General features: G+C 35.3%; 2 protein-coding genes across 2 annotated transcripts; one reads left to right on the forward strand and one right to left on the reverse strand.

Annotated features, from left to right (window-relative positions):
* Positions 1-13,373: 13,373 nt before the first annotated feature.
* Positions 13,374-14,513, reverse strand: LOC136221860 (protein S40-7). The gene has a single exon (XM_066009315.1). The coding sequence runs from the start codon at positions 14,419-14,421 to the stop codon at positions 13,666-13,668; it is 756 nt and encodes a 251-aa protein (XP_065865387.1). The 5' UTR covers positions 14,422-14,513; the 3' UTR covers positions 13,374-13,665.
* Positions 14,514-19,823: 5,310 nt separating this feature from the next.
* LOC136224596 (small ribosomal subunit protein uS11x-like) lies at positions 19,824-22,356 on the forward strand. Its single transcript, XM_066012971.1, has 6 exons — positions 19,824-19,972; positions 20,727-20,846; positions 20,942-20,987; positions 21,290-21,375; positions 21,486-21,615; positions 22,108-22,356. The coding sequence occupies exons 1-6, from the start codon at positions 19,970-19,972 to the stop codon at positions 22,173-22,175; spliced, it is 453 nt and encodes a 150-aa protein (XP_065869043.1). The 5' UTR covers positions 19,824-19,969; the 3' UTR covers positions 22,176-22,356.
* The last annotated feature ends 2,608 nt before the right edge of the window (positions 22,357-24,964 follow it).

Raw genomic sequence — 24,964 nt, forward strand, 5'->3', positions numbered from 1 at the left:
CCAGGCACTCCACTAAAAACTGCAATCAGTTACAAAAGGAGATTGATAAGCTCCTCGAGGAAGGAGCCATGTCAAGAGTAGCCTTCCAAGCTATAGTCACCAAAGTCAGCGAGAACCTTCACCAAGGTAGGAAGATGCAAAAAGACCCCCATACCAAAGAGAGATACATATAATCAAGGAAGAAGCACCAGCCTACTCCGCATGAGGCTCTTCCAGCAAAAAGATGAAAGGACCAATGAGGGAGTCATTGGTCATCCAACCACCTCTCCAAACACAACACTCGGAAGCATTGGTGGTCACCATGGCCATCGAAAACTTCAATATCCATCGAATCTTGGTGGACACTGGTAGCTCAATGAACCTCCTCACCTAGAAAGAATTTAAGGCAATGAAGTGCGGCAAGAAAATGCTCTAGGAAGGCACCTTCCCTCTAGTCGGACTGTGTGACATTAAGGTGTCAATCCTTGGGCTTATCTCCATGTCTATCATCTTCATAGAAAGAAGCAAGGAAGTAGAGCTCATGGCTGACCGAGTGGTGGTGGATTCCCACTCGCATACAATACAATCCTGGGAAGACCCCTCATCTCATATACAACATCCACAATCAATATATCTGCCCTCACTCTCACTCTCCTAAGTCCAAAGGCAGCCTTGTCATCACTAGAGACCGCAAACTTGTCAAAGAGATCCACCGGTAGGCCAATCACCCTCAGAAAACTTTGGTGGTTGATGAAGCTCTAGAGGACATTCGAGGATACAATCCTCAGCCCATTGAACTAGTAATTGACTCATTAGTTGTTAAAGGTCATGTCATTAAGATTGGGAGTCAACTCTCCTCGGAGTTGTCAAAATCATTCAAGCGGTCCTTTCGAACAATGAGAAAGTCTTTTTCTGACCACGGCGAACATCACTGGTGCATTCTTGACCATGCGATACACAAACTAGACATCAATTCCTCTTACACACTAATAAAATAGAAAAAGCAATTGCGCTCCCAAGACAAGTAGGAAGCAATCAAAGCTTAAATTAACAAGCTCGTAGTTGTTAAGTTTATTAGGGAAGTGCATTACCTTTATTGTCTCTCTAATGTAGTACTTGTAAAGAAGAGAAATTGGAACTATAAAATATGTGTAGATTTCACTAATGTTAATAAAGTGTGTTTGAAAGATTGTTATCCTTTGCCTAACATCGATGAGCTCGTCAATCAAACAGCTAATAGCAAAATTCTATTTTAATCTGATGCAATAGCTAGTTTCCACCAAATCCATACGGATTTGAATGATGCGAAGAAGACTTCATTCATCGCCCACGAAGGAACCTATTGCTACAATGTCATTCCTTTCGGTTTAAAAAATGATGGAGCAACCTATCAATGGCTCATTGACAATTTTTTTACTGGTAGTCCAAGTTTACATCGATGATATGATAGTACTCTGAACCAAACTACTAGTCAATGGGCGGTTGACTATCTACAACGACTCTAAATTGGTGGTTTGCCACATAAACGGCCCTGCAACTCTAATGACTCAATCATGGACCAATATATTTCCAAGGTCCTCTCCTTGATTCAATCCATAGAAATCAAGGATGTCGAGTTCTCCATTGTCCTAATCCATAGAGAAGAAAATGAGGAAGTGGATGCCATAGCTCTAAAGGAGCACGTAAATTTTCCTTTAATATCTCTAGCAGTTGCGGGCAATAAATTATCTTCAATTAACATCAACAACCCCGCTTCTCTCCACATTTCCTTTACTTGGAGACAAAGAATAAAAAATTGTCAAAGGTCTTCAATATTAGTAGAACAGAAAACACATGGGCTACAAACATTTATACCATGAGAAAGCAATTTAGCCTATTAAGGAAAAAGTCCCTAACGAGACGCCAACGAAAGTAACAGACTTTGTAAGGCAATTCAGCCTTTCAAATAAGCTATCAATTCCCATCAACTCGAAGATCCGAATTATCTTCCACACTTCTATAACAATTTTGTAAGCACTTTTCACTATATAAGTTCCATTTCTTAGCACCATTCCACAACACCACATCTCGACTATTCGACCATCTAATAGGAGTTTTAGGGGCTGCTAAACGTTAGGGATGGGGAAGCTCTTACCTTACTCCTAGCTATGCTTTGGCGGTTTCATGTGGTTTTCAATGGTGGTATTTGAAACCGACGTGAAAGTTGTTTGTGATGCCCTCAACTCTTCCGAGATGGAATATTTAGAGTTTATTGATCTAATAGTGCGGTGTAGAAGTCTTCTTCAAGGCAACAATGAAGGGGAGGACTCGGTTCCGGGGAAGGAAATCTACTTTAGTGCGAGAACATGCTCTTCGATCAATAGAAAGAGGGCCACTCTCGATTGGAATACCCCAAGAGAGTTTCACTCAAGGGCGCTACCGAAAGAGGGACTGGAATGGCTCTCTTAGGCCTTGTTTGATAACCACTTAATTGCTTAAATTAAAATGTTAAGCATTTATTTAATTTAAGTGCGTTTGATAACGGTTGTTTTTCCACCACTTAAATTAGTTAATTAAGTTAAAAACCACTTATTTTGATAAGTCAAAATATTTAACTTATCATTTTAAGTTAAACATTATCAACTAATATTTTTTAAAAAAATTAAATCATTTAATATTTTCAGCACTTAAAATTCAGTACTTATTTTTTCAGCACTTAATTTTCAGTTTTATCAAACGACACTTTAGTTAGGCTGCGCCCCGACCCGAGTCCCCACGTCCGCTCTTTCTCCGCCCGCAACCCAAGAAGTTGGCTTGTTTCTCATTCACCAAAACATCATATCTCTCTGTTAAGAAATTTTTTCAATTCCTACACTAAACCCAAATAATTTCCTTTTTATCATTTCCTTAAAACACCTACATCAATCTCTCTAAGAAATCACCATGGAAAATCTTCTCAGACAGATATATCAGAAGTAGGATGAAATTACCTTATCCGCCAGGAAGGAATTGTATACTTTTAATATAGTTTTGAAAGTTTCGGTTCATGTGCGTAGTTCTAGTTCGTGCACAAAACTAGAAGTTCGGGCATTCAACCGCAATCAGTAGATCCTTAAATTGAAAAAACGTAAAAAAAAAACACACATCTATTCCCAGTTAAGTTAAATGGACAAGACCATTATTTAAACCCGGTCTAAGTAATTGATTCAAGATAACAATTTGACTCATACATTTACATACTAGTCCGATTCTTTTTTTATGTTATTCCGAGTTTTGCTTTGATTCGTTAAACTTTTACCTCTTGATACTCAATAATACAATTCCCTTTCCAAAAAAAAAAAAATATATCTATCGTTATACATTAATCTCAAAATTGAAAATCAAATCTATATCCAACTATAAGATTAATTACGATAAGATAATTAACAACTCCACATTAATGAAAATTAGTGGTCTTGTATATTTAAAGGTCACTTTACAAGTTGTAGGAAAAGACGCTATAAATAAAGTCATGTTGTCTTGTTGAAAAAAGAAAAATAATTAAGAAAAAAAAGTCTATGATGCATTTAAGAAGTCCACTATCAAATTTTCCCATCTAATAAAAGAGAAACAAATAAAGAAAAGATTAATTTATTAATTAATTAAAATTAGTGGCTGTGCTGCATAATTAGCAATGATTTTGTGAATTTAAGATCACTTTACAATGTGGATATCTCAACAACTGAAAGGACTACTGACTGGGGATAGCAACGGGTATTGTACTCATGGGTATCAGGTATTATCTGACCCTAATAAGATTGTTCGTATCCTGTATAAAAGTGTGCGGGACAGGTATGAGATCAAAACCATTATCCGTGATGGGTAAGGGAATATCCTCATGGTACTTGGTACCCGTTACCCGTCATATATATTTTATATATTAAAAAATATTATTATTTTTTTAGATGTAAGATGTGGGATTCAGGCCCTGTTTGGCAAATAGCTGTTAAATGTTAGCTGATTTGACTAACCGATTGTGTAAACTTGTTTGACATAACTTAGTTGATTGCTAATAGCTGTGTGTGTAAAATGACATATAAGGACATGGTAAACTTTTTATTTAGAATTAAAGGATAGTAATTAGGGGTAAAAATGTCACTCAAAAAGAGATGGAGCAATAAGCTAATTGAACCATTGAGTGATACCATTAAGTTATTTTATTCTTATTGATAAAGGTTCAATTTGTTCAATTTTTAGATGGATGATTTATTAAATTTATACTTTGTTAAATTTGTAATATTTTTTGTTTTATTTATTGATTCTTAACGGGTAAGGGTACCCCACGAATTAAATAGGACGGGTGTGAAATGCAAAAAAAAAATACATGTTAAGGTAATGGAACGGATATGAATACGAGTAATTAAAAAATAAACTGATAAATGTTTGGAATTAAAATTACCCCACGGGTACCCGACCCATTACCATCCCTAAATGACAGTCTAAAAAAATACCGTCGAGATAAACTAATAAGGATCTATAAATCAGATCATTGAACTTACAAAGAGTCTTCTCAATTCGAAATTCGATAATTAACCCATTGAGAAATCTAGAAAAACTAACCCAAAATGCACACTCGAACCAACCATATTTTCTAGAGATACAAAAAAGAAATGAAATGATTTATAAGACATGCGACATTAAAATTACACTGCAGTCAAAGATTAGGTGGGAGACGACGAATGGTAGAGCGGATGTAATGGAGTAGCCAGAAAATTAAAAACACATTTACGGTTGATGAGGTTGTAGTATATATTTTCCTCTTTCCCTTTCGACAGATCTGACCAAAGCCGACGTTGCACCTCAACCGGGTGTTTATTAGAAGGGATATAGGAGGTGGTGGGATAGGGATAAAAAAACACGAGATAAGTTATCTCGTGTTTGTTTGGGAGATAGAAGAGTGAGACGGATGAGGGATAAGTTTCTTATCCCTCAAATCCTATACCCAGGATGGAGGTGGTATAAGGAGGTGGGATAAGCTCCTGCGATTTTAATAGGATGGAAAAATCCATCTTATCCCTCAAATTAATGTTATGCAGTTTAAATAAGGTTAAAATAGTAAAATGTATTATTTTATCCTCATCCATATCCCACATACCAAACATTGAATAATAATTCTCGACTATCATATTTTTATCTTTATCCCAACCATTTATCCTTATCTCTATCTCAATCTTTATCCCTATCCATATTCCAATAGAATACCAAACGCTCTCCAAATCCTTGAAATCGTCAGATTGCCATCTTACTAAAGTCACAAGTTCGGCTCCACCGTGAATATGGGCGGGGCCAACCCAAAGCTCTAGGGGCTACACTCTCTTCCACCCCCAGCCACCGGTTCCACCCCTGAATAATAGTGCTTTGTAACCCCTTTAATATTGGTTTATATATATACTTTGTAGTGTTTTTTAAATTTTTGAAAGTGGTTGAATTGGTTTAAGATGTGTTTTCATATAAAAGGTTATGAAGGTTACGAGCTTAATCCCATGAATCTGGTTTTATTTTATAAAGTTTATTTCAACTATTTTTTTAAAAACTATGCAAATATGATATCATTATTAATTACTATTTGTATATATAAATTTTCTGATTAATCCGTTCAAAGGTTCGCCAGGCACCTTTCAGATGGATCATCTTGCAATTACTTTTTATGGACTCTTTATCTTCGTAACACTTTTAAACTCATTTTTATCCTATTCCTTTTCCATAAAAAAAATTAATTTTTTAATTTTGAAACTCAAATAAATTAATTTCTGAATTAAATTTTAATTTATGATAATTATAAAAAAAATTATAATTACAAATAAAAAAATGTAAAAATGTTATAATTTTTAAGAAATTAACGTTGTAATTATAGAAAATTAAATATGTTTAATCTTTTCATATTAGGCACTTTTAATTTTTTTAGTCAATACATCAAAAACGACGAAGTATTAGCGTGTTGGAGGCTAAAAAAATTTTACCCACCACTAACGGGTGGACTTTAAATATTACCACCAATCATGAGGCTAAAATTAGCTTCCTGATATGAATTTCTAACTCTGACACTGACCGTGAAAGCCACAATCCAGAGTGGAATTTACAGATGACCTGTTATTAATAAGGGCTAAATTTTGATGGGATGGAGAATCGAACTCCAAATCTGACAAGTAGAGATTCAACTACTTAACACTCGAATTAACTCTCATTAGCTTAAATGAATTATTATGTACTAATGTAATCATTTTTCTTTTTGAAACAGATATTAAATATTAAGAAACCGAATCAAATCTGTTACAAGATATCCACCCATTCACCTCTACAAGACGTACGAGTTACAGATTGAGCTGCGACATGAGCTAAAACATTCACAGATTGTTTAACAAACACAATAGAGCAATTAAATAACTTGTTAAGCAAGAAAATACAATCTCTAGCTATGGCAAAAAAAAAATAGTCTTTAATGCATGAGTCATTGATTGAGTCACAACTTGAGCATCAGTCTCTTAAAGGCGGAGCCATGAATTAAGATTTGGAAGGGCTAATTTTAACCGTACAGTTGACGGTAAATTTTCAAAATCCAACCCGTTAAGGTTGGGCAAAAAAATTTTAGCCTCCAACGCGTTAATAATGTAAAAATGTTACTCCCTCTATTTCATTTAATTGTCTTTTAAGGTTTCTACACACATATTAATTAGCCTAAAAAGTAGTTAAACATTACCTTATTACCCTTTTGCAATTAATGCTTAAATTTCTCTACAAATTTCTTTCCTTTTATTATATGAGGACAAAGTTGGAAAAAACACATTTAATGCTCATTGAAAAGTGTAAAACGTCAAATAATTTGAAACAAAAAAATTTCCTCAAAACGACAATTATTATGAGACGGAAGGAGTATCATTTTTCAGAAACTATCATTGAGCTAATAAAAAATTAAACATGTTTTTTTTTTTTAAAAGAAAATAAGATTGGAGGTAGTTGAACATAAGACCTCTCAAATATAAGTAAACATCTTTAACTATCTCATCTACCTTTAAACATTGAAATAATACTACATAGAGTCAATATAATTCTCCCCAAAATATTATCAGACACCATTACTAAAAAAAAATTATCAATTATCCGACGGCCTACCAGAGCTCGAGCCTACCCCCAACCCCCCTAGTTCCGCCCCTCCACCCTCTGGCCTTCGTCCAGCTCAAAACCTCGCGAACTGAGAGCACCTCTGTTATATGAATTATATAATAACATTTTAAGGCGTGCAATACATCTTTCACATATAGGTTATTTTTACAACCGATTGATTAATTAAATCGATCAAACTTTTTGAACAAATTCGAAACGGGAATGTTATATTAAGCCTGTATTGTTTGAAATGCAAAAGCAATAAAGAAACTAAAAAAGGAAAACATAAATGCACAGGTAGTATTGTTGAAAAAGGGGAAGAAAAAGTATTTAATACATTTAAGAAAAGTCCACAAGAGAGTTAAGGTTACAGTACTTTGAAATATAATTTAATTGCCATCCACTCAATTATGACACCCACTTGTTCAGGGAAGTTAGTTGCCTCTCCACCCACAGGAGACATTAATTCACAACTCACCAATTTAGGATCTAAAACCCGAGCTTTGATCGAGATTCATCAGACACCCTTTAAATAATAGACATTCAACAATATTTTACTACGGGAGGCTCAAACACGTTTTCGCAATTCTTGTGTTTTTCCTTCTTACAAGAGCTCAGTATAATAAAACTCGAAAACTTTGAACCTCCCGTATATTGAGAGGAATATCCATACCACCAATACGTCATCGAAAGAAAATTCTATAATACACCGGGAGTATATGCTCTCTTAGGCATAATTCCGAGCTTTGAGATTCATATAACTCACCAATTTACAATCTAAAATTACACGTTTCGAGATTCACCAGACACTCTTTAGATGATACGAAATTGTACTACGAGAGGTTCGAACTGGACCTCTTTTTCACAATTCTTGTGTTTCTTTCTTCTTATAAGAGCTCAGTATAATAAAACTCGAAAACTTTGAACCTCCCGTATATTGAGAGGAATATCCGTACCACCAATACGTCATCGAAAGAAAATTCTATAATACACCGGGAGTATATGCTCTCTTAGGCATAATTCCGAGCTTTGAGATTCATATAACTCACCAATTTACAATCTAAAATTACACGTTTCGAGATTCACCAGACACTCTTTAGATGATACGAAATTGTACTACGAGAGGTTCGAACTGGACCTCTTTTTCACAATTCTTGTGTTTCTTTCTTCTTATAAGAGCTCAGTATAATAAAACTCGAAAACTTTGAACCTCCCGTATATTGAGAGGAATATCCGTACCACCAATACGTCATCGAAAGAAAATTCTATAATACACCGGGAGTATATGCTCTCTTAGGCATAATTCCGAGCTTTGAGATTCATATAACTCACCAATTTACAATCTAAAATTACACGTTTCGAGATTCACCAGACACTCTTTAGATGATACGAAATTGTACTACGAGAGGTTCGAACTGGACCTCTTTTTCACAATTCTTGTGTTTCTTTCTTCTTATAAGAGCTCAGTATAATAAAACTCGAAAACTTTGAACCTCCCGTATATTGAGAGGAATATCCGTACCACCAATACGTCATCGAAAGAAAATTCTATAATACACCGGGAGTATATGCTCTCTTAGGCATAATTCCGAGCTTTGAGATTCATATAACTCACCAATTTACAATCTAAAATTACACGTTTCGAGATTCACCAGACACTCTTTAGATGATACGAAATTGTACTACGAGAGGTTCGAACTGGACCTCTTTTTCACAATTCTTGTGTTTCTTTCTTCTTATAAGAGCTCAGTATAATAAAACTCGAAAACTTTGAACCTCCCGTATATTGAGAGGAATATCCGTACCACCAATATGTCATCGAAAGAAAAATCTATAATACACCGGGAGTATATGCTCTCTTAGGCATAATTCCGAGCTTTGAGATTCATATAACTCACCAATTTATAATCTAAAATTCTGAGCTTCGAGATTCACCAGACACTCTTTAGATGATACGAAATTTTACTACGAGAGGTTCGAACTGAGCCTCTTTTTCACAATTCTTGTGTTTTTTTCTTCTTACAAGAGTTCAGTATAATAAAACTCGAAAACTTTGAACCTCCGGTATATTGAGAGGAATATCCGTACCACCACCGACAGAAGTATATTCTCAGAGTATACGTCATCGAAAGAAAATTCTATAATACACCGGGAGTACATGCTCTCTTAGGCTAATTTTCTTTTCCTTGTATTTCTCTCACGCTTTTTATGCTTAATCGAGCATGTACTCTCGGTGTACACTAAAATTTCCCCATACTTGGATACAAAAAATACCTGAATATTAACCTTAAAAACAACATCACATGTATAAGAATAATATGTTCTTTTACTGACAGTGTTAGAAAATATAATGACAAAAATCTCCATAAATAATAACTGCAGCAGAATCTGTAAATATGCATAGATAATTGAATACTTCTAAATGCAGGAAGGAAGAACATAACAGGACAGGGTTCAACTTGCAAGTACTCAGGGACGGATCCAGGGGTTCACGGGGGCTTAAGCACCCACTGGTCACAGGAAAACGCCAAAAGTTCTATGGAAACTGTCAACGGAACTTTAACTTTTCTTGTAAAAACACTAAGAAAATATCAATTTAGCACTCATAAATCATGATAAGCACCCCTCTCACTGAATCCTGGATCCGTCACTGCAAGTACTAATACTTCAATTTCAAAACAAATCACACTCATTTAATTCGATTCACGTTCACGCCACATTATTCAACTGGTTAGTACGGAAACTAGAAACCAATCATAAATCACGATAAGCACCCCCTCTTAGTGAACCCTGGATCCGTCATTGCAAATACTAACTACTTCAAATTCAAAACAATAAATCACACTCATTTAATTCGATTCACATCCGTGCCACATTCTTCGACTAGTTAATACGCAAGCAAACTAGAAGAAACCAATCAGACATAAATTAACAAAAACACACTACTAAGTAGTAAGTATATAGCTAGTACCTAACTAACTATGGGAGCTCATAATGAAAAAAAGATGCAACCTTCATATGTTAGTAAACATTAAATAGCTAACTCATTCATGTCCATATCAAGGAACAAAAATTAGATAGTAGAATTCAAGAGATGCAGTATTTTACGGATACAGCGTTCGGGTTAGGTAGATGTTTAGTTTCTTAATGCTAGAAGTGTCCCAAAAGAAAGCACTAAAACTATATTAAGGAGAAGTATAGGAGTTTCTAACTAACTAAGCCTCCCAAGATTCAAGTAGAAACATGCATTTTGCATTTCCACGGTATACGTATGACACTGAAACTTCTTCTACAGTGAGAACAAGGCGATTTCCTTCCCCGTGACTAATTCTAAAAACTTAAGCATCAAAACCTGCATACGGCATAGAGATTAATATTACAGTGTATGACATTGAAACGTCTTCTACAGTGAGAACAAGGCGATTTCCTTCCCCGTGACTAATTCTAAAAAACTTAAGCATCAAAACCTGCATACAGAATATAGATTAGTATTACACTGTATGACATTGAAACGTCTTCTACAGTGAGAACAAGGCGATTTCCTTCCTCGTAACTAATTCTATAAACTTAAGCATCAAAACCTGCATACAGCATATAGATTAGTATAATAGTATTACACTGTATGCCATTGAAACGTCTTCTACGGTGAGAACAAGGCGATTTCCTTTCCCGTAACTAATTCTAAAAACTTAAGCAGCAAAAGCTTCATACAGCATATACAGCATATAGATTAGCATTACAGTGTATGACATTGAAACGTCTTCTACAGTGAGAACAAGGCGATTTCCTTCCCGGTAACTAATTCTAAAAAAAAACTTAAGCATCAAAAGCTTCATATAGCATATAGATTAGTATTACACTGTATGACATTGAAACGTCTTCTACGGTGAGAACAAGGCGATTTCCTTCCCTGTAACTAATAGCATCAAAACCTTCACACGGCATATAGATTAGTATTACACTGTATGACATTGAAACGTCTTCTACAGTTAGAACAAGGCGATTTCCTTCCCCTAACTAATAGCATCAAAGCCTTCACACAGCATATAGATTAGTACTACACTGTATGATGCTGAAACGTCTTCTACGGTGAGAACAAGGCGATTTCCTTCCCCGTAACTAATTCTAAAAAACTTAAGCATCAAAACCTTCATACAGCATATAGATTAGTATTACACTGTGTGACATTGAAACGTCTTCTACAGTGAGAATGAGACGATTTCTTTCCCGGTAACAAATTCTAAAAACTTAAGCATCAAAATCTTCATACAGCATATAGATTAGTATTACACTGTATGACATTGAAACATCTTCTACCGTAGGCGAATTCCTTCCCCGTAACTAATTCTGAAAAACTCAAGCATTGAAACCTTCATAGAGCATATAGATTAGTATTACTATTACCTTACTGCAGAGATAGGAGAGAAACCAATATCCGAAAAATAATAATGACAGATACCGGAAACAGCCACCTAATTCGGAGGTGGAATTCCAGTTCTTTTTTTCAATTAGAGCAAAATGATATATGCCTGTCCACACTAAAAATAGATTATGCAACAAAGGTAGCACAAGCACACAAATTAATGGACACAAACAAATCGCAATTTTAATGCCGGCTTATGTCTAATTAGATTAATTATTATGAGTCCCAAACTACTGAGGAATTTAAGGCAAGTAGCAGCAACTAATTAAGCTCAATGTAAAAGATGTATCTAGTCTGCTCCATTATGAGGCCTTAAACTTTGATTAAGGAAACAGAAACAATAAACAAGATGATCAAGGCACCCGAAAAATGTATTCAAAATTGGGAATTTTTCAAGCCAAATACAATTTTCTAGATCAATGGACTTAGTCAAGTCCATGGACCTTCAATTTTAGGGATGAATTACAGAACATTAGCAGAACTTTAAAGGTCATTGCCAAACTTCTTTCTGCTGTTTAATAGATATATTCTGTAAAACTTACCGTGGTTTCTTCTTCGAAACTAATAAGGGAAAAAACATGTAGCAAAAATCATACCTAAAGACATCCAGCCAAAACCAATTAAAATCACTCTTTCCAGCCATATTACGAACGAATATGGCCATAAAAATCCTTCAACAGAAGCAATTACTAGTGATAACCAAGTTTCATGGAGAATAAGTTTCTAACAGTTTATCCAATCAGACTCACAAAAACCATTTTCTGACATATATCTTGAATAAATAATGAATATGATGAAGTCAGCCAACACTTGTTTACCAGCGAAACCAGCACCATGTCTATCACATAGAATCATAGAGTATATTTGTATAAAGACTCCAGGAAGGGCCATTTATAATGCCTGAGGTACTCATAAAGCATTCATCAAATTTTACTCAGCTTTATTTGCTTAAACATGATAGTAAACAAAGCAATTTTCCATCAATTATCTTTGTTCAACTTCTTTTTTTCTTTTGATTTCAGTGTGTAAACTAGAGATCCTGTTGAGCTGTTCTTCGTTTTCGGCTCTTCCTTTTCTATCCAAGCATTCAAACATTGGTTCTTTCTTTTTAAGTTTTAACTGTTTTCTATTCACAAAGAACCTTAAATACGGATGTAATTAAGTTTGGCATCAGAACTTAATTCCTCAAAGTATTCCAATAGTAGCTCGGCAGAGCCCTTGGAGAAGAATTTTAATGAGACACCTGAAAACCGTATAACATATCTGGCTTTTAGGATAAGAATCAACCTCATAAACATGTTAAGTGCATTGAGAACCATTAGGGCTGTAAACGAGCAAGTTCATAAAAGCTCGACCTTGTTCGGCCCGATTTATAAATGAGCGGAGCTTGAGCATGGTTCGCAAGCTCGCAAGCAGGTTCAGTTATAATGTTCGTGAACATGCTTGTGAGCAAGCTTGATTCGATTATGTTTTTAATAATAGTATTTTCATAAAGGGGAAACTTAAAACAAAGTAGTTTTGTATAAACTTTACTTTTGTATTAAAACAATTCAACAGAACATAATTAATGAGTTGTTGACGAACAAGTTCATGAACAGAATTACTTGCGAGCAAGATATCGAGCTCAAGCTCGTTTATTTTCTGAGGAGCCTAGGCCAAAGCTCGGCTCGATTAGATCCCTAAGAACCGTCAATGTGGAACAGCAACAATCAAGCATTTTCAGTTATTCATTTCGGTTTAATTGCCAATGAAGGTCCTACTTCCTCATTCAAGCAGCAAACTATCCACAGAAATCAAAGTAATGTCACAAATATCAATGCTAAAGCTAAAAATTTCAAATAGTCCTAAGTTGTTATAGAATCGATATTTGCTATGAAACAATTCCATCAAAATAACACAGTGAAGAAGCAGCTTTTTTCTTTCTTTTGGGTATAAACAGACCCACAAATGATGAGATTTCTTTGAACTATCAACAATAATTAGACTTCCATTAATACTCTGAGTCATAATTGGAGTTACAATATGCACAAATTTCACCTTCTAGAAAAACTGAACAAACAATTCAATTAGCTTAATTTTTCACAGATAACAAAACAAAGCAAAAGAGAGAGATTTAGAACAAATAAGTCTGAATAATCAATCAATCAATCAAGAAAACCGGTTCGCCGCCACACCGCATTTCTTACCTGTCTAAGATCTCTCCCTTTAAGCGTCCTCCCAACCCCCTCCAACACTGAGCAAGCCAATATCGGCGACTGCGACCTTGCCACAATCTCATGCGGCGGAAGCATCGCATCTCCGCCTCCGCCTCCGTCTCCTTCGTCTTCATCCTCATCAATTTCGTCGAATTCCTTATTTCTCCGCCTCATATTCAACGCCAACCCCGGCACATTAACCGGTGCAGATTGGGGCTGGTGGAATTTAGTAGAAGAAAGTGAAATCGAAATCGGCAATCTCTCCTGAGGCGGCTTAGGAATAGAAGGAATGAAACGAGAAGAAGTTGTTGATGAGGAGGAAGTAGACGAAGACGGCGAAGAAATTGCAGTTTTTTGATAGAGATGAAGATGAGAGTTAGTTCTGTTCTCCGGTAAAGCTGCGAGTATGCCGAAAGATTCCTCCTGCGAGAAAGCTCTATTGACATGACAATTGATCAGCGGGTGGCGCGGTGAGGAGGAGCCGGAGGAGGAGGAAGTGCTAGTATGATAGTGATGATTTTGGTAATTCGATGCTTCCGAAAAGTCGCCGGCGGAGAATATATCGTCCTCGTTGAGTTCATTCTCTTCTACGTTTGCGGTGGAGGCAGGTGCTCTTCGATCTGTCGTTCGGGGATATACGGCCAATAATCGGTCGGATGAGGACGTTTTCCGGTGCCGGAACCGGGCAGATCCGTTTACGTCCATTCCGAAATCCGGCGCGACAGGAGGTGCTAAGATTTCGCGGAATTCTTCTCTTTCATAAGAGAGAGAAAAAGTTTGAAGGAAAAAAAGAGAATCTTTGAAGAAAATAATATTAAATTAAGTGACGTGGCGGAGATATTGAGAGATAAAGTGGAATCCGATGACTCAGCTGTGACTTATGTTTTTATGACGAAAGATCGTAGCCGTCCGTTGATCCATGATGACGTAATTTTGAAATGTCCGAAGACCGTTATGTTTTATTTTGTTTTTAAGAAAGACCGTTATATTCTACTCCGTATGACGTGGCATAAAAGTTCTGTCAAATTCCATGCTTAATTTGGATGAATTAACTACTACTAAAGTGTGAAAATTAGTAGTAATTAACTTAATATATTTTTACTTTTGTTAATGAGATGAGATTGCCTTTTCTTAAAATGTAATTTGTATTAGAAAAATCTTCTAAATTTATAAATACAATTTGATTTGCAATTTTGTATTTATTTTTATATGAATAAATGTGAATGGTAATGTTCCCATAATAGTTGAAATTCTCTTCATAAGTAGAAAATGATTAAGACGAGATTATGACCAACAATTTTACTCTAATACTTAATGTAGTAGAGTATAAGATGAGAGAATAAAACAGTTGAAAATAGATTATAATAGATGTGTGTATACACGTTGGTTGTGATGTTGCATTTTATTTATAGGTGCCAAAGATAAATACAGTAATCAGTGTGAGGTGTGCAGCCTAACTTCCTTGGAGATATTGATCCTTGAATGGCGGATGTGATTTAGGCCATTAGTAATTGGTCCAAATTGTAATTCCTTAATTGTATGCATGAGTCAGGGTCCTATTCCGGAATGGATTTAGAATATATCTCATTAGTCCACGTGTCTTGAAGATTATTTACATCAATATGGTTTGATCTGAAAATCTTCGTTACTTCATACGTCTTTGTTAGCTTGAGATGAGTATATATGTATCCTTAAAGTATTTGTATGATACCGTATGTCTCCAATCGATTATTAAAGCTATTTAGAGCTTCAGTCGTCGTTTGACTTGTAAGGCCTTGTTGCACCTTTTAAGAAAGGTCCTATTGGTGTTAATCCTTCGTAGCCCATATTGATATGAAGTGACGGTTGTTGTGTTGCACTTGATCTTTTCTCATTCTCAATAGGTGAGACGCCGCATCGTGTTGTCTTAGAGTGACAGCATCCTTATGAGGCATGCAATCCCTCTTGTAGACACCACTCCACCACTCCTTAATTTAATAATATGTGTGATATGTACCCGTAGATTCTTAATATGATGAAGCGGTTGATGAGCATCCCAACCGAGAAGAAATTCTGAGTCTAATCATATATCCTTGATGATTTGTGTTTTAATTTGTATGAACAATTGAATTTCCTTTAAAAACTTTGTTCAAGACAATTGGAAGCCTCACTCTAATGTCTTACTAGCTGCTGAGGGCTTCAGAAAGAATGTTCTGGGGTGGAATAAAAATGTCTTCGGTCACATTATTAGGAGGAAGAATAAGTTATTGAGTATAATTGAGGGCATTCATCGTAGGTTGGAGGTTAGGTTTGATCACAGTTTGGATGGTCTCCTCAGAACCCTACAGAAGGAGTTGGAAGCTATGCTTAGACAAGAAGAGTTACTTTGGTTTCAGAAGTCTAGGAAAGCCTGGATCAAAGATGGGGATAGGAATACTAGGTATTTTCATCTCTCTAGTGTTATTAGAAGACAAAACAATAGGATTGATGCTATTAAAGACTCAAGTGGAGAGTGGGTTTATGAGGATGAAGATATTCATCATTTGGCCCTTAATTTCTATAAAGAGCTATTCAAAGAGGACCTTGATAATCTGGATAAAGCTCATACTGTTGCTACCTTTCCCATGTTGGGAGATGTTAAAATGCTGGAAGCCTTCCATTCTGTTTCCCAAAAAGAAATTGATCAAGCGATATTTAGCATTGGGGCTACTAAAGCTCCTGGGGTTGATGGTCTGCCTGCTGGTTTTTATCACAAACACTGGGAGGTTGTTAAGGAAGGCATTTATAGCTTTGTTGAAGGCATTTTTAATGGCTCGCAGGATATTGGGCTTGTGAACAGAACTCTTATAGTTCTGATTCCCAAAGTGGAGAAGCCAAGCCTTCTTCCTTCTTACAAATGAGGCCTATTAGTCTTTGTAATGTTCTCTATAAAGCTATAACTAAAATTGTGGCTAATAGACTCCGCTGTATTCTTCCAGATATCATTAGCCAGAATCAGGGTAGCTTTGTTCCTAGTAGACAAATGATGGATAATGTGGTTATTGCCCAAGAGATGATCCACTCTATGAAAATTAAAAAGGGGAGAAAAGGTATTGTGGCTTTAAAGTTGGATCTGGAGAAAGCTTATGATCGCATAAACTGGAGTTTCCTTCTGGATAGTCTGAAGAGAGCAAGGATCCCGGACAACTGGAGGAGTTTAATTGAGGTTTGCATCTCTTCTCTTGTTTTCCAAGTGATGATTAATGGGGATATGTCAGAGGATTTTTCTCCTTCCCGAGGTATCCGTCAAGGGGACCCTATGAGCCCTTTCCTTTTTGTTATTGCAATGGAGCGTTTGACTCACCTTATCCAAGACGCTGTTCTTAATGGGAAATTCCACCCGGTGTCCATAAATAAATTCTGTCCCCAGGTTACTCACTTGTTCTTTGCAGATGATGTATTGATCTTTATGGAAGGTAGTGAGGAGCAAATAAGTGTGATTATCGACATTCTTAATATGAACCAGAGAGCCTGCAGAAGGTTGAGTGAGTTATCTGGTATTCCTCTGACCAATTCTCTGGGAAAGTATCTGGGGATTCCCCTCCATAGTGATAGGGTTTCGAAAGCTTCTTTTAAGGATTCTTTGGATAAAACCAATAAGAAGTGTGCCATATGGAAAGCTAAAACTCTCTCTCTTGCAGGCCGCTTTACTTTGGTTCAGTCTGTCAATTGTGCGACTCCAAATCATATTATGCAGGCTTGTCATCTTCCTGAGCCGGTTCTAAAAGATCTTGATAAAATTAATCATCGGTTCCTGTGGGGGGAAACTGAGGAGGGGAGGAAGATCCACTTTGTTCCTTGGAATGAGGTTTGTCAACCTAAAGGTTTGATTGGATGGGGGGTTTGGAGGGGTTCATAAGGGAAGGGTTAGTAAGGGTTGATAGAAACCCTTGTTTGGGAAGGGGAAGGGTTAGTAAGGGTTTCTACAAACCCATGTTTGGAACACCAAAAAAATTAGAAAGGTAAGGGTTTGGAGGGGTTTTGAAGGGTTTTTTCACTCCAATTTTCAACCCCCCAATTTGGTGAGTTTGGAAGGGTTAGAAACTACCCTTCCTTCCCCTTCCTTACCTTTCCCTACCATTCCTTACCCTTCCTTTATTTACCATTCCCTACCCTTCATCCAATCAAGCCCTAAGAGTATGGGTGGTCTGGGGATTAAGAAGGCAAAAGATAATAATAAAGTGTTATTAATGAAACTTCTATGGCGAATGTGGCAACTTCCGTCAGCGCTTTGGGTCCAATTACTTTGTGGTAAATATAGGAAGGACAAGGTTTTCGGGGGTCCTAAGGAAAGAGTGGTTAATTGTTCCTTCCTTTAGAAAGGCATTAGTGCTGTGTTTGCTGATTTTTGCTCAGGGATTGGATGGAATGTGGGCAATGGGAAGTCTATTAGCTTCTGGAAGGATATATGGATTGGTAAAAAGCCTTTATTGGAGGTTTGTGTTTCTTTACCACCCTTAGATTTTCAGAACTGGAGGATTGCAGATGTGGTAGATTCTGAGGGAGATTGGATTTGGTCAAAGTTTGAGTCTTACCTCAGTCTGGAATCGCTCCTGAGAATTAGAGGTGTTCAGATTAGTAATAAGGAAGATGACAAGGATAGTTACTATTGATCTTTGACAAACAACGGGGCTTTTTCCTGTAAATCGGCTTTTCAGGCTTTCTACCACGATATGGAAACTTCGCACCCAGAGGTTTGGAAGACGATTTGGGCCTTAAAAGTGCCCTACCGTATTAGAAGTTTCCTATGGCTAGGTGTTAAAAACAGGTTGCTCACTAATTCTGATAGGAAAATGAGGCATTTGGTGGATTCTGGAGCGTGTGGCAGATGCATAGGTCATGAAGAAACTTTGTGCCATGCTCTCAGAGACTGTGCAAAGAGTAAAGAAGTATGGAGGAAAGTTCTCCCTACAAATGTGCCGTCTACTTTTTTTATCCCACTCTGAGCTTGATTGGTTTGTGGATGGGGTTAATGGGAAGCTTTTGGCTAATTTAGAGCATGGGGTTCTCTTATTTGTGGTTGTCTGCCATCAGATTTGGAAATGGAGGAATGAAGAGATTTTTGGAGGAGAAACGATTGTTATTCCTAATGTTTCTGATTTCTTTTCTAAAAAGATTTGCACCATGGTTGATAGCTTCATGGAAGATTCCTTGGCTAGGGTAATTCAGAGGAAAGAAGTCCTTCTCCTAGGCTCGAGTAGGCCTAGTAAAGGTGTGGTTAAGCTCAACACTGATGACTCTTGTCTAAAAGACGGGAGAATTGCTGCGGGAGGGGTTGTGAGAGATGAGGGTGGTGGTTGGATTTCTGGTTTCTCTCAGAATTTGGGCATGGGTTCGTCCTATTCTGCAGAGCTGTGGGGGATCTTGTCTGGCCTGAGGCTAGCTAAAAATATGGGGGTGAAAAAGATTCATGTGGAATCTGATAACCTTGAAGATGTCAGAATGATCTCGGAAAATAAGGCTATTAGCTTAAATAGCCAAAACTTAATCAAAGGTATTACAAGGATTTGTTCTTCCTTTGATTCTTTTAGCCTCGGCCACATTTATAAGGAGCAAAATAGGGTGGCGGACCGCTGCCAAAGGTCACACAAGGATGTTGGGTCTCTCAACCTTTTCTTCTCCTCCGGAGTTGATTTCATCCCTGATCTTGGATGACTTGGTGGGGGTCAGCTTTCCCAGGCTGATCCCGGGTTAAACGGCTTTGTTTGTTTGTTTTTCTTTCCTATCCTATCAAAAAAAAAAAAAAAAAGTTGGTTTTAGTTTAATCCAAAATTTATTGTGTGCCAAAAATTAGATATGAATTTTAATTGAAAAATTGAAAAGCAGTTATAACTAATTTTAATTGAAAAAGATATGAATTTTAATTGAAAAGAGTAACACCAATTCGAATAAGATATGAATTTGGACTTCGTTTTTAATGTTTGAATGTCCTACATAACATAACAAGGTGAGAAGTGGGCCCAGCAGTTGTTTGCTTATTTGGGCTTTATTAATTTTATAGGTCCAAATACATAAAAGTCCACAAGCCCAGGGCTTCACCGTAAATGCAAGTGCAATTGGAGGGCTTTTTAGTAAATAGTAACACTTTCTCCACTCCTAAAACCCTAGCCTCTCTCCCTCCCATATAAAAATCACGCTTTAACCTGCGGATTGTTCCTCTTCCATTTACAAGGCACTGGTTAAGCTCTCAGGCGGGCGGCGATTATCAGTTTCTTAGCTAACATTCATTGGAGCCATGGTATACGAAATTCCTTTTACATCTCTAATCTCACTTCAAAAGTTTGTTTTTGCGTATCTGATTTTATCTGATTTAAGAAATAGCTTGAGATTTACGAGTTGCTAATCTAATTTTCATAAAAACATGCGAAGAATGATAAGAAACATAGGTTTCGTTGTTTGCTTTTAGCTTTTGTGATTGTAATCAAGTTCTGTAGTTTGTATTATTGAATTGTTTGGATATGGAGAAAGCATTCGAAACAATCAGGTCGTTTTGCTTAGTTTTTGATTGCTTGTAGATGCGTGTGATATTTTCCATGTTTAAGGCAGCTCGCTTTCAGATAATGTAATTCATATGATCAATTAAGCTGTTTTAGTTCTTATTAGTGGTAACAATTCGGTTTATAATGTCATAATCGTGTTTTGTCTATACCTAACATGTGATTATATATGATATAAATGTAAGAAAAATTGATAATGGTTTCGTGTTAGTTGGGTTGCCTCTTTAAATCTTCATAAGCCTTCAGAGATTCCCAACTTCTACTTGTTGTTGGTGCCTGATTTTATGTGTTGGAAAGAACCATTCTTATTGCTGATGGGACGTCTATTTTCTGGTGTGCTTGTTTACCTATACTTCTTTGTATTTTACTTTCTCATCTTAACTTGATGCTTTAGGTAACTATGAGAATTTGATGAGGTTGAATGGGGATAATGCTATGAAATTTTGCTCCCTGTTTCCTTAAATTCTGATGCATATTTTCTTTTGAAAATTCTAGTCGAAGAGGAGGACCAGAGAGCCCAAGGAAGAAAATGTCACCCTTGGACCTGCTTTAAGGGATGGAGAACATGCTTTTGGGGTCGCCCACATTTTTGCTTCTTTTAATGACACATTCATTGTAAGTATCCTCGTTTACTTGTATAAATGTTGAGTTTTTTTGGATGGTTTGGGGATTACTTAGGTAATAATTGTGAATTTCCCTGCCTATGACAGCATGTAACTGATTTGTCAGGAAGAGAAACATTGGTTCGCATCACTGGTATGTTTCGTATCCTTTTTTATTTTAAACTAGATGCTTCTTGGTGTTAAATGTCTTTGAACTAGTTGTGTATACATGTTTTTATGTACAACATAATGACTGTTAAAGGTTGAAACTTTTTGGCGTGGATAGTTATTTTTGAATAGGCAATTGTTTCGAGTAACTTATCAGGAAGTCATGCATGTAAATCTTAGTTGAGTTCACTAATTTTAATGACGGGAACTCAGTGAAATGTTTCTGCTACATTTACTTTGAAAATTTTAGTGTCTCATATTGTGGATTACGTTTTTTTCTGAGTACAGGAGGAATGAAGGTTAAAGCTGACAGGGATGAGTCTTCACCATATGCTGCCATGCTTGCAGCACAAGATGTTACTCAGAGATGCAAGGTTCGTATCTTGTTTCACAATAATTATAAGAAGTTTTAAGGAAAAGCACCATGTAGTAGTTTGTTGTTTTGTCCTGACCCCTTTAACGAGTCTGACTTTGAAACTTTCAGGAACTTGGCATCACTGCTCTTCACATCAAGCTTCGTGCTACTGGGGGAAACAAAACCAAGACACCTGGACCAGGTGCCCAGTCAGCCCTAAGGGCTCTTGCTCGTTCTGGAATGAAGATTGGTCGCATTGGTAAGTCATTCATACTCATTGGAATCTTTTGAATTTGGATTGTGAGGAACTTAGTGTTTTTGTGTGTATCAATCTTGTTTATCAGTTTGATTTTCTTGGGGAATATAAACGTTTCGGGTATATGGTCTAGATGTTTTAGTCATCAGTGTTGATCTTAGCATTGGAAATCATTTGAGTCCACTTTTTTTGATACATTCATGTTCGTTGAAGAATTCAGGTTGATCAAATTTTGTTGGAAAATGCGTATATAAACATTTACACATCGGGAATCATTTGAGTCCACTTCTTTGATACATTCATGTTCATTGAATAACTAGAAAAGAGTTTAAATTTGCATATGCATGTCTTCTATCAAAACTCTATAGCATATAACTGTATTGTTCTATCAACCTGATTCACATCATGAGTTTGTCTTCCGTATGAGTTTTGGAGTTTCAGATTTTGTCTGTATTTCATTGTGTTGGTTTTGATATGTTTCTTGTGTGTTTACAGAGGATGTCACACCAATTCCCACCGACAGCACCCGTAGAAAGGGTGGTAGAAGGGGAAGAAGATTGTAAAATGTTTCAATTTCAAGAACAAATTCCAGTTTGGTTATTGTGTTTGTTGCTACGTACTTTAAAGGTTAACTGGAGCAAAGTTTGACATTTTTGTAGTTTTACTTTTCGCCTTGGTATTGACGTTTATGCTTTGTAGAAACCTAATATAATGATGAATGGTTAAGTATGAATTTTGTTGGAAGTGAAGTTCTTGGTCACTTTGTATTGATGGATGGTTCATTGTGTTCAGGTATGTTTTCTTAATTTTGTTAATTGGCTAAAAAGAACAAGTGTCTGCTTGACAGCTTTGTTAGATAGGGGCTAAATTGTTAAAAAAATTAGAGGTACAAGGACCAACTTAGAACAATCAATTAACATGATTTGTTAAGGAAGTTTATGCGATGCGATTACAAGTTCGCATCTTATATGTTAGACTTAGACAACTCTATTTAAGAATTGGCTTGGTCTAGTCTGGATTTGTTTAAGCTTGCACATGGAATGAGTTGTGCTTAAGATTTGTTTCAAAAGTCCGAGCTAAACTGGACATTGAGATTTGTTTCAAAAGTCTGAGCTCATTTTAGCTCGGTCCGCTATTATATTATATACATTTTTTATATATGTTAAATTGGATTGAAAGTCTTATAATATATTACAAGAAGTCGTACATTTATTTATGTTAAATTGGATTGTAGACTTGTAATTACGAGAAGCTGTTCTCTAATATTACTAAACTAAAATTCAGCAAAATTTTCATGAAACTACGTCGTTTCAATTGATTTCTCTATCACTATCCCTTTTCTTATTTACATTCTATTCTATAGAATAATTTGTATATTTAAATGTAACAAAAAAAAATGTATGTGTTAAACTAGTTGCTTTATTAAATTAGAAATTAACAAACTTGTATATTATCTTATAAAAATCTTATAATTGTCATCAGTTAAAGTTGTTGATGACTTGAGTAGTTAACTAGAGATTTCAAAGTTCGAGTTTTATAAGAAATTAACAACTTTGTATTATCTTATTATGATAAGATTTAATAACTTCTTATTATCTTGTTATGGTAAGATATAAAAATCTTATAGTTAAGAGTAATTTTGTTTATCATAAATGTTAATGATAATTGGCTTAATACATCATTTGCTCCTTGAACTTGTCTAAAAAGTTTGTTTGGTCCTTTAATTTTCAAAGTATCTCAATAGCCACATCTATTTGCATAAAATGTTCTATTAGCTCTTTGAACTTACATAAAATGTAATCAATTGATCATTCTGTTGCAAAAAAAAATAAATTAAATGTGGAAGATGTATTTCACGCATCTTAGAATGTTATTACATAATTCAAAAATAGATTAAAAAGGAAGTTATTACTTGTTCAACTACAAAACTTGTCTTCAATAATACTAAAACTGTATACCCTTGATCTTGGTCGTTTTACTTTTTTCTAAGACGTGTGTCATACATCTTCCGCATTGACTTACTTTTTTGCAACTGAGTGATCAATTCAATTGATTACATTTTATACAAGTCGAAGGGGTTATTAGGACACTTTGAAAGTTCAGGGGGCCAATCAAGTTTTTTCCTAGAAATTTAGGAAGCAAATGATATATTAAGCCATGATAATTTGGCTTAATTTTAAGGCAAATGATATATACAACCCTTAGGGTTGTATATAAGCATTAATTATTCACATATAACAATATATAACAATAAAAAAGAGAATTTTAATTTTAAAATAAGTATTTATTTGTATTGGAAATATAATAATCTATCATGAATATATGCATTTAAATATTTAAGAATTTAAGTATCAATAAATTTTATGTATTGAAAAATTAAATGAACACTAATAATAGGAATTTTTGGGTTTTATTTACAGCCCCAAGAGCTGTAAATATCAGAATCCTAATTTTAAACATGTTTAATGAAATTGACTCTCAGATATTTATCTTATTATTTTAATCTACTTATGCATTTTGTTATTAATGACCAATAATAGATGTGTATATAAGTTTTGTTATTAATAATCAGTCTATGAGTAAAAAAAAAATAGATGTGTATATAAATGATGATCAATAATGGATGTGTATACTATAAGTTTTGTTATTAATAATCAATAATAGATGTGTATAATTGAAGGTTTAACAAGGATAAATTGGATTAATTTCAAACTCTCTAATGAAATTTACTCTCAATTATTCATCTGTTTATTTTTAGTCTATTTGTGCGGTTTGTTATTAATAATCAATAATGGATGTGTATATAAGTGATGGTCAATGCTGGGTTTGTAAAAATATTGTTATTAATAATTAGTTGCCCTTTCAAAAAAATAAAATAATTAGTTGCCCTTCAACTTGTAAACCTTGATTCACGTCTTGAATTTATATGATATCTCATTAGTTTCATAAATTTATTTAAAGTTTCATGATTAAATCTCTAATGCTATAAAAATGTACAAAAACAGAAAAGTAATTCGTTTTAAAGATTTCGAATCATGAATTATGTCTTTATTTTTAAGTTTTAAACTTTTTTTAACAAATTGAAATGTATATCACTTTAAACAAATTTAGAAGGCAAATAAATTATTGTAAGCAAGTTCAAGGGACTAATAGCCACTTTAAACAAATTCAGGTAATAAATAAATTATTTTAAGTAAGTTGATGAGGTTAACAAGACACTTTATAAGCTGTTGTCAAAAAAAAAAACACTTTATAAGCTTAAGAGGACAATCAAGATTTTGGAACAAGCTCAGCTCAGATGACTTTTGATGTATTAAGTCAATGATTAATAATATATGTGTACACGATTTTG

This window comes from Euphorbia lathyris, chromosome 3 (assembly GCF_963576675.1).
Source record: "Euphorbia lathyris chromosome 3, ddEupLath1.1, whole genome shotgun sequence".
Classification (NCBI taxonomy): Eukaryota; Viridiplantae; Streptophyta; class Magnoliopsida; order Malpighiales; family Euphorbiaceae; genus Euphorbia; species Euphorbia lathyris.

What these genes read in the sequence shown, in the direction of transcription:
- LOC136221860 (XM_066009315.1), bottom strand. Translation starts at nt 14,421, where the DNA reads ATGGACGTAAACGGATCTGCCCGGTTCCGGCACCGGAAAACGTCCTCA.
- LOC136224596 (XM_066012971.1), top strand. An exon ending in CTTTTAATGACACATTCATT is followed by an intron (nt 20,847 to 20,941) that starts GTAAGTATCCTC and finishes TGCCTATGACAG; the next exon opens with CATGTAACTGATTTGTCAGG. An exon ending in AACATTGGTTCGCATCACTG is followed by an intron (nt 20,988 to 21,289) that starts GTATGTTTCGTA and finishes TTCTGAGTACAG; the next exon opens with GAGGAATGAAGGTTAAAGCT.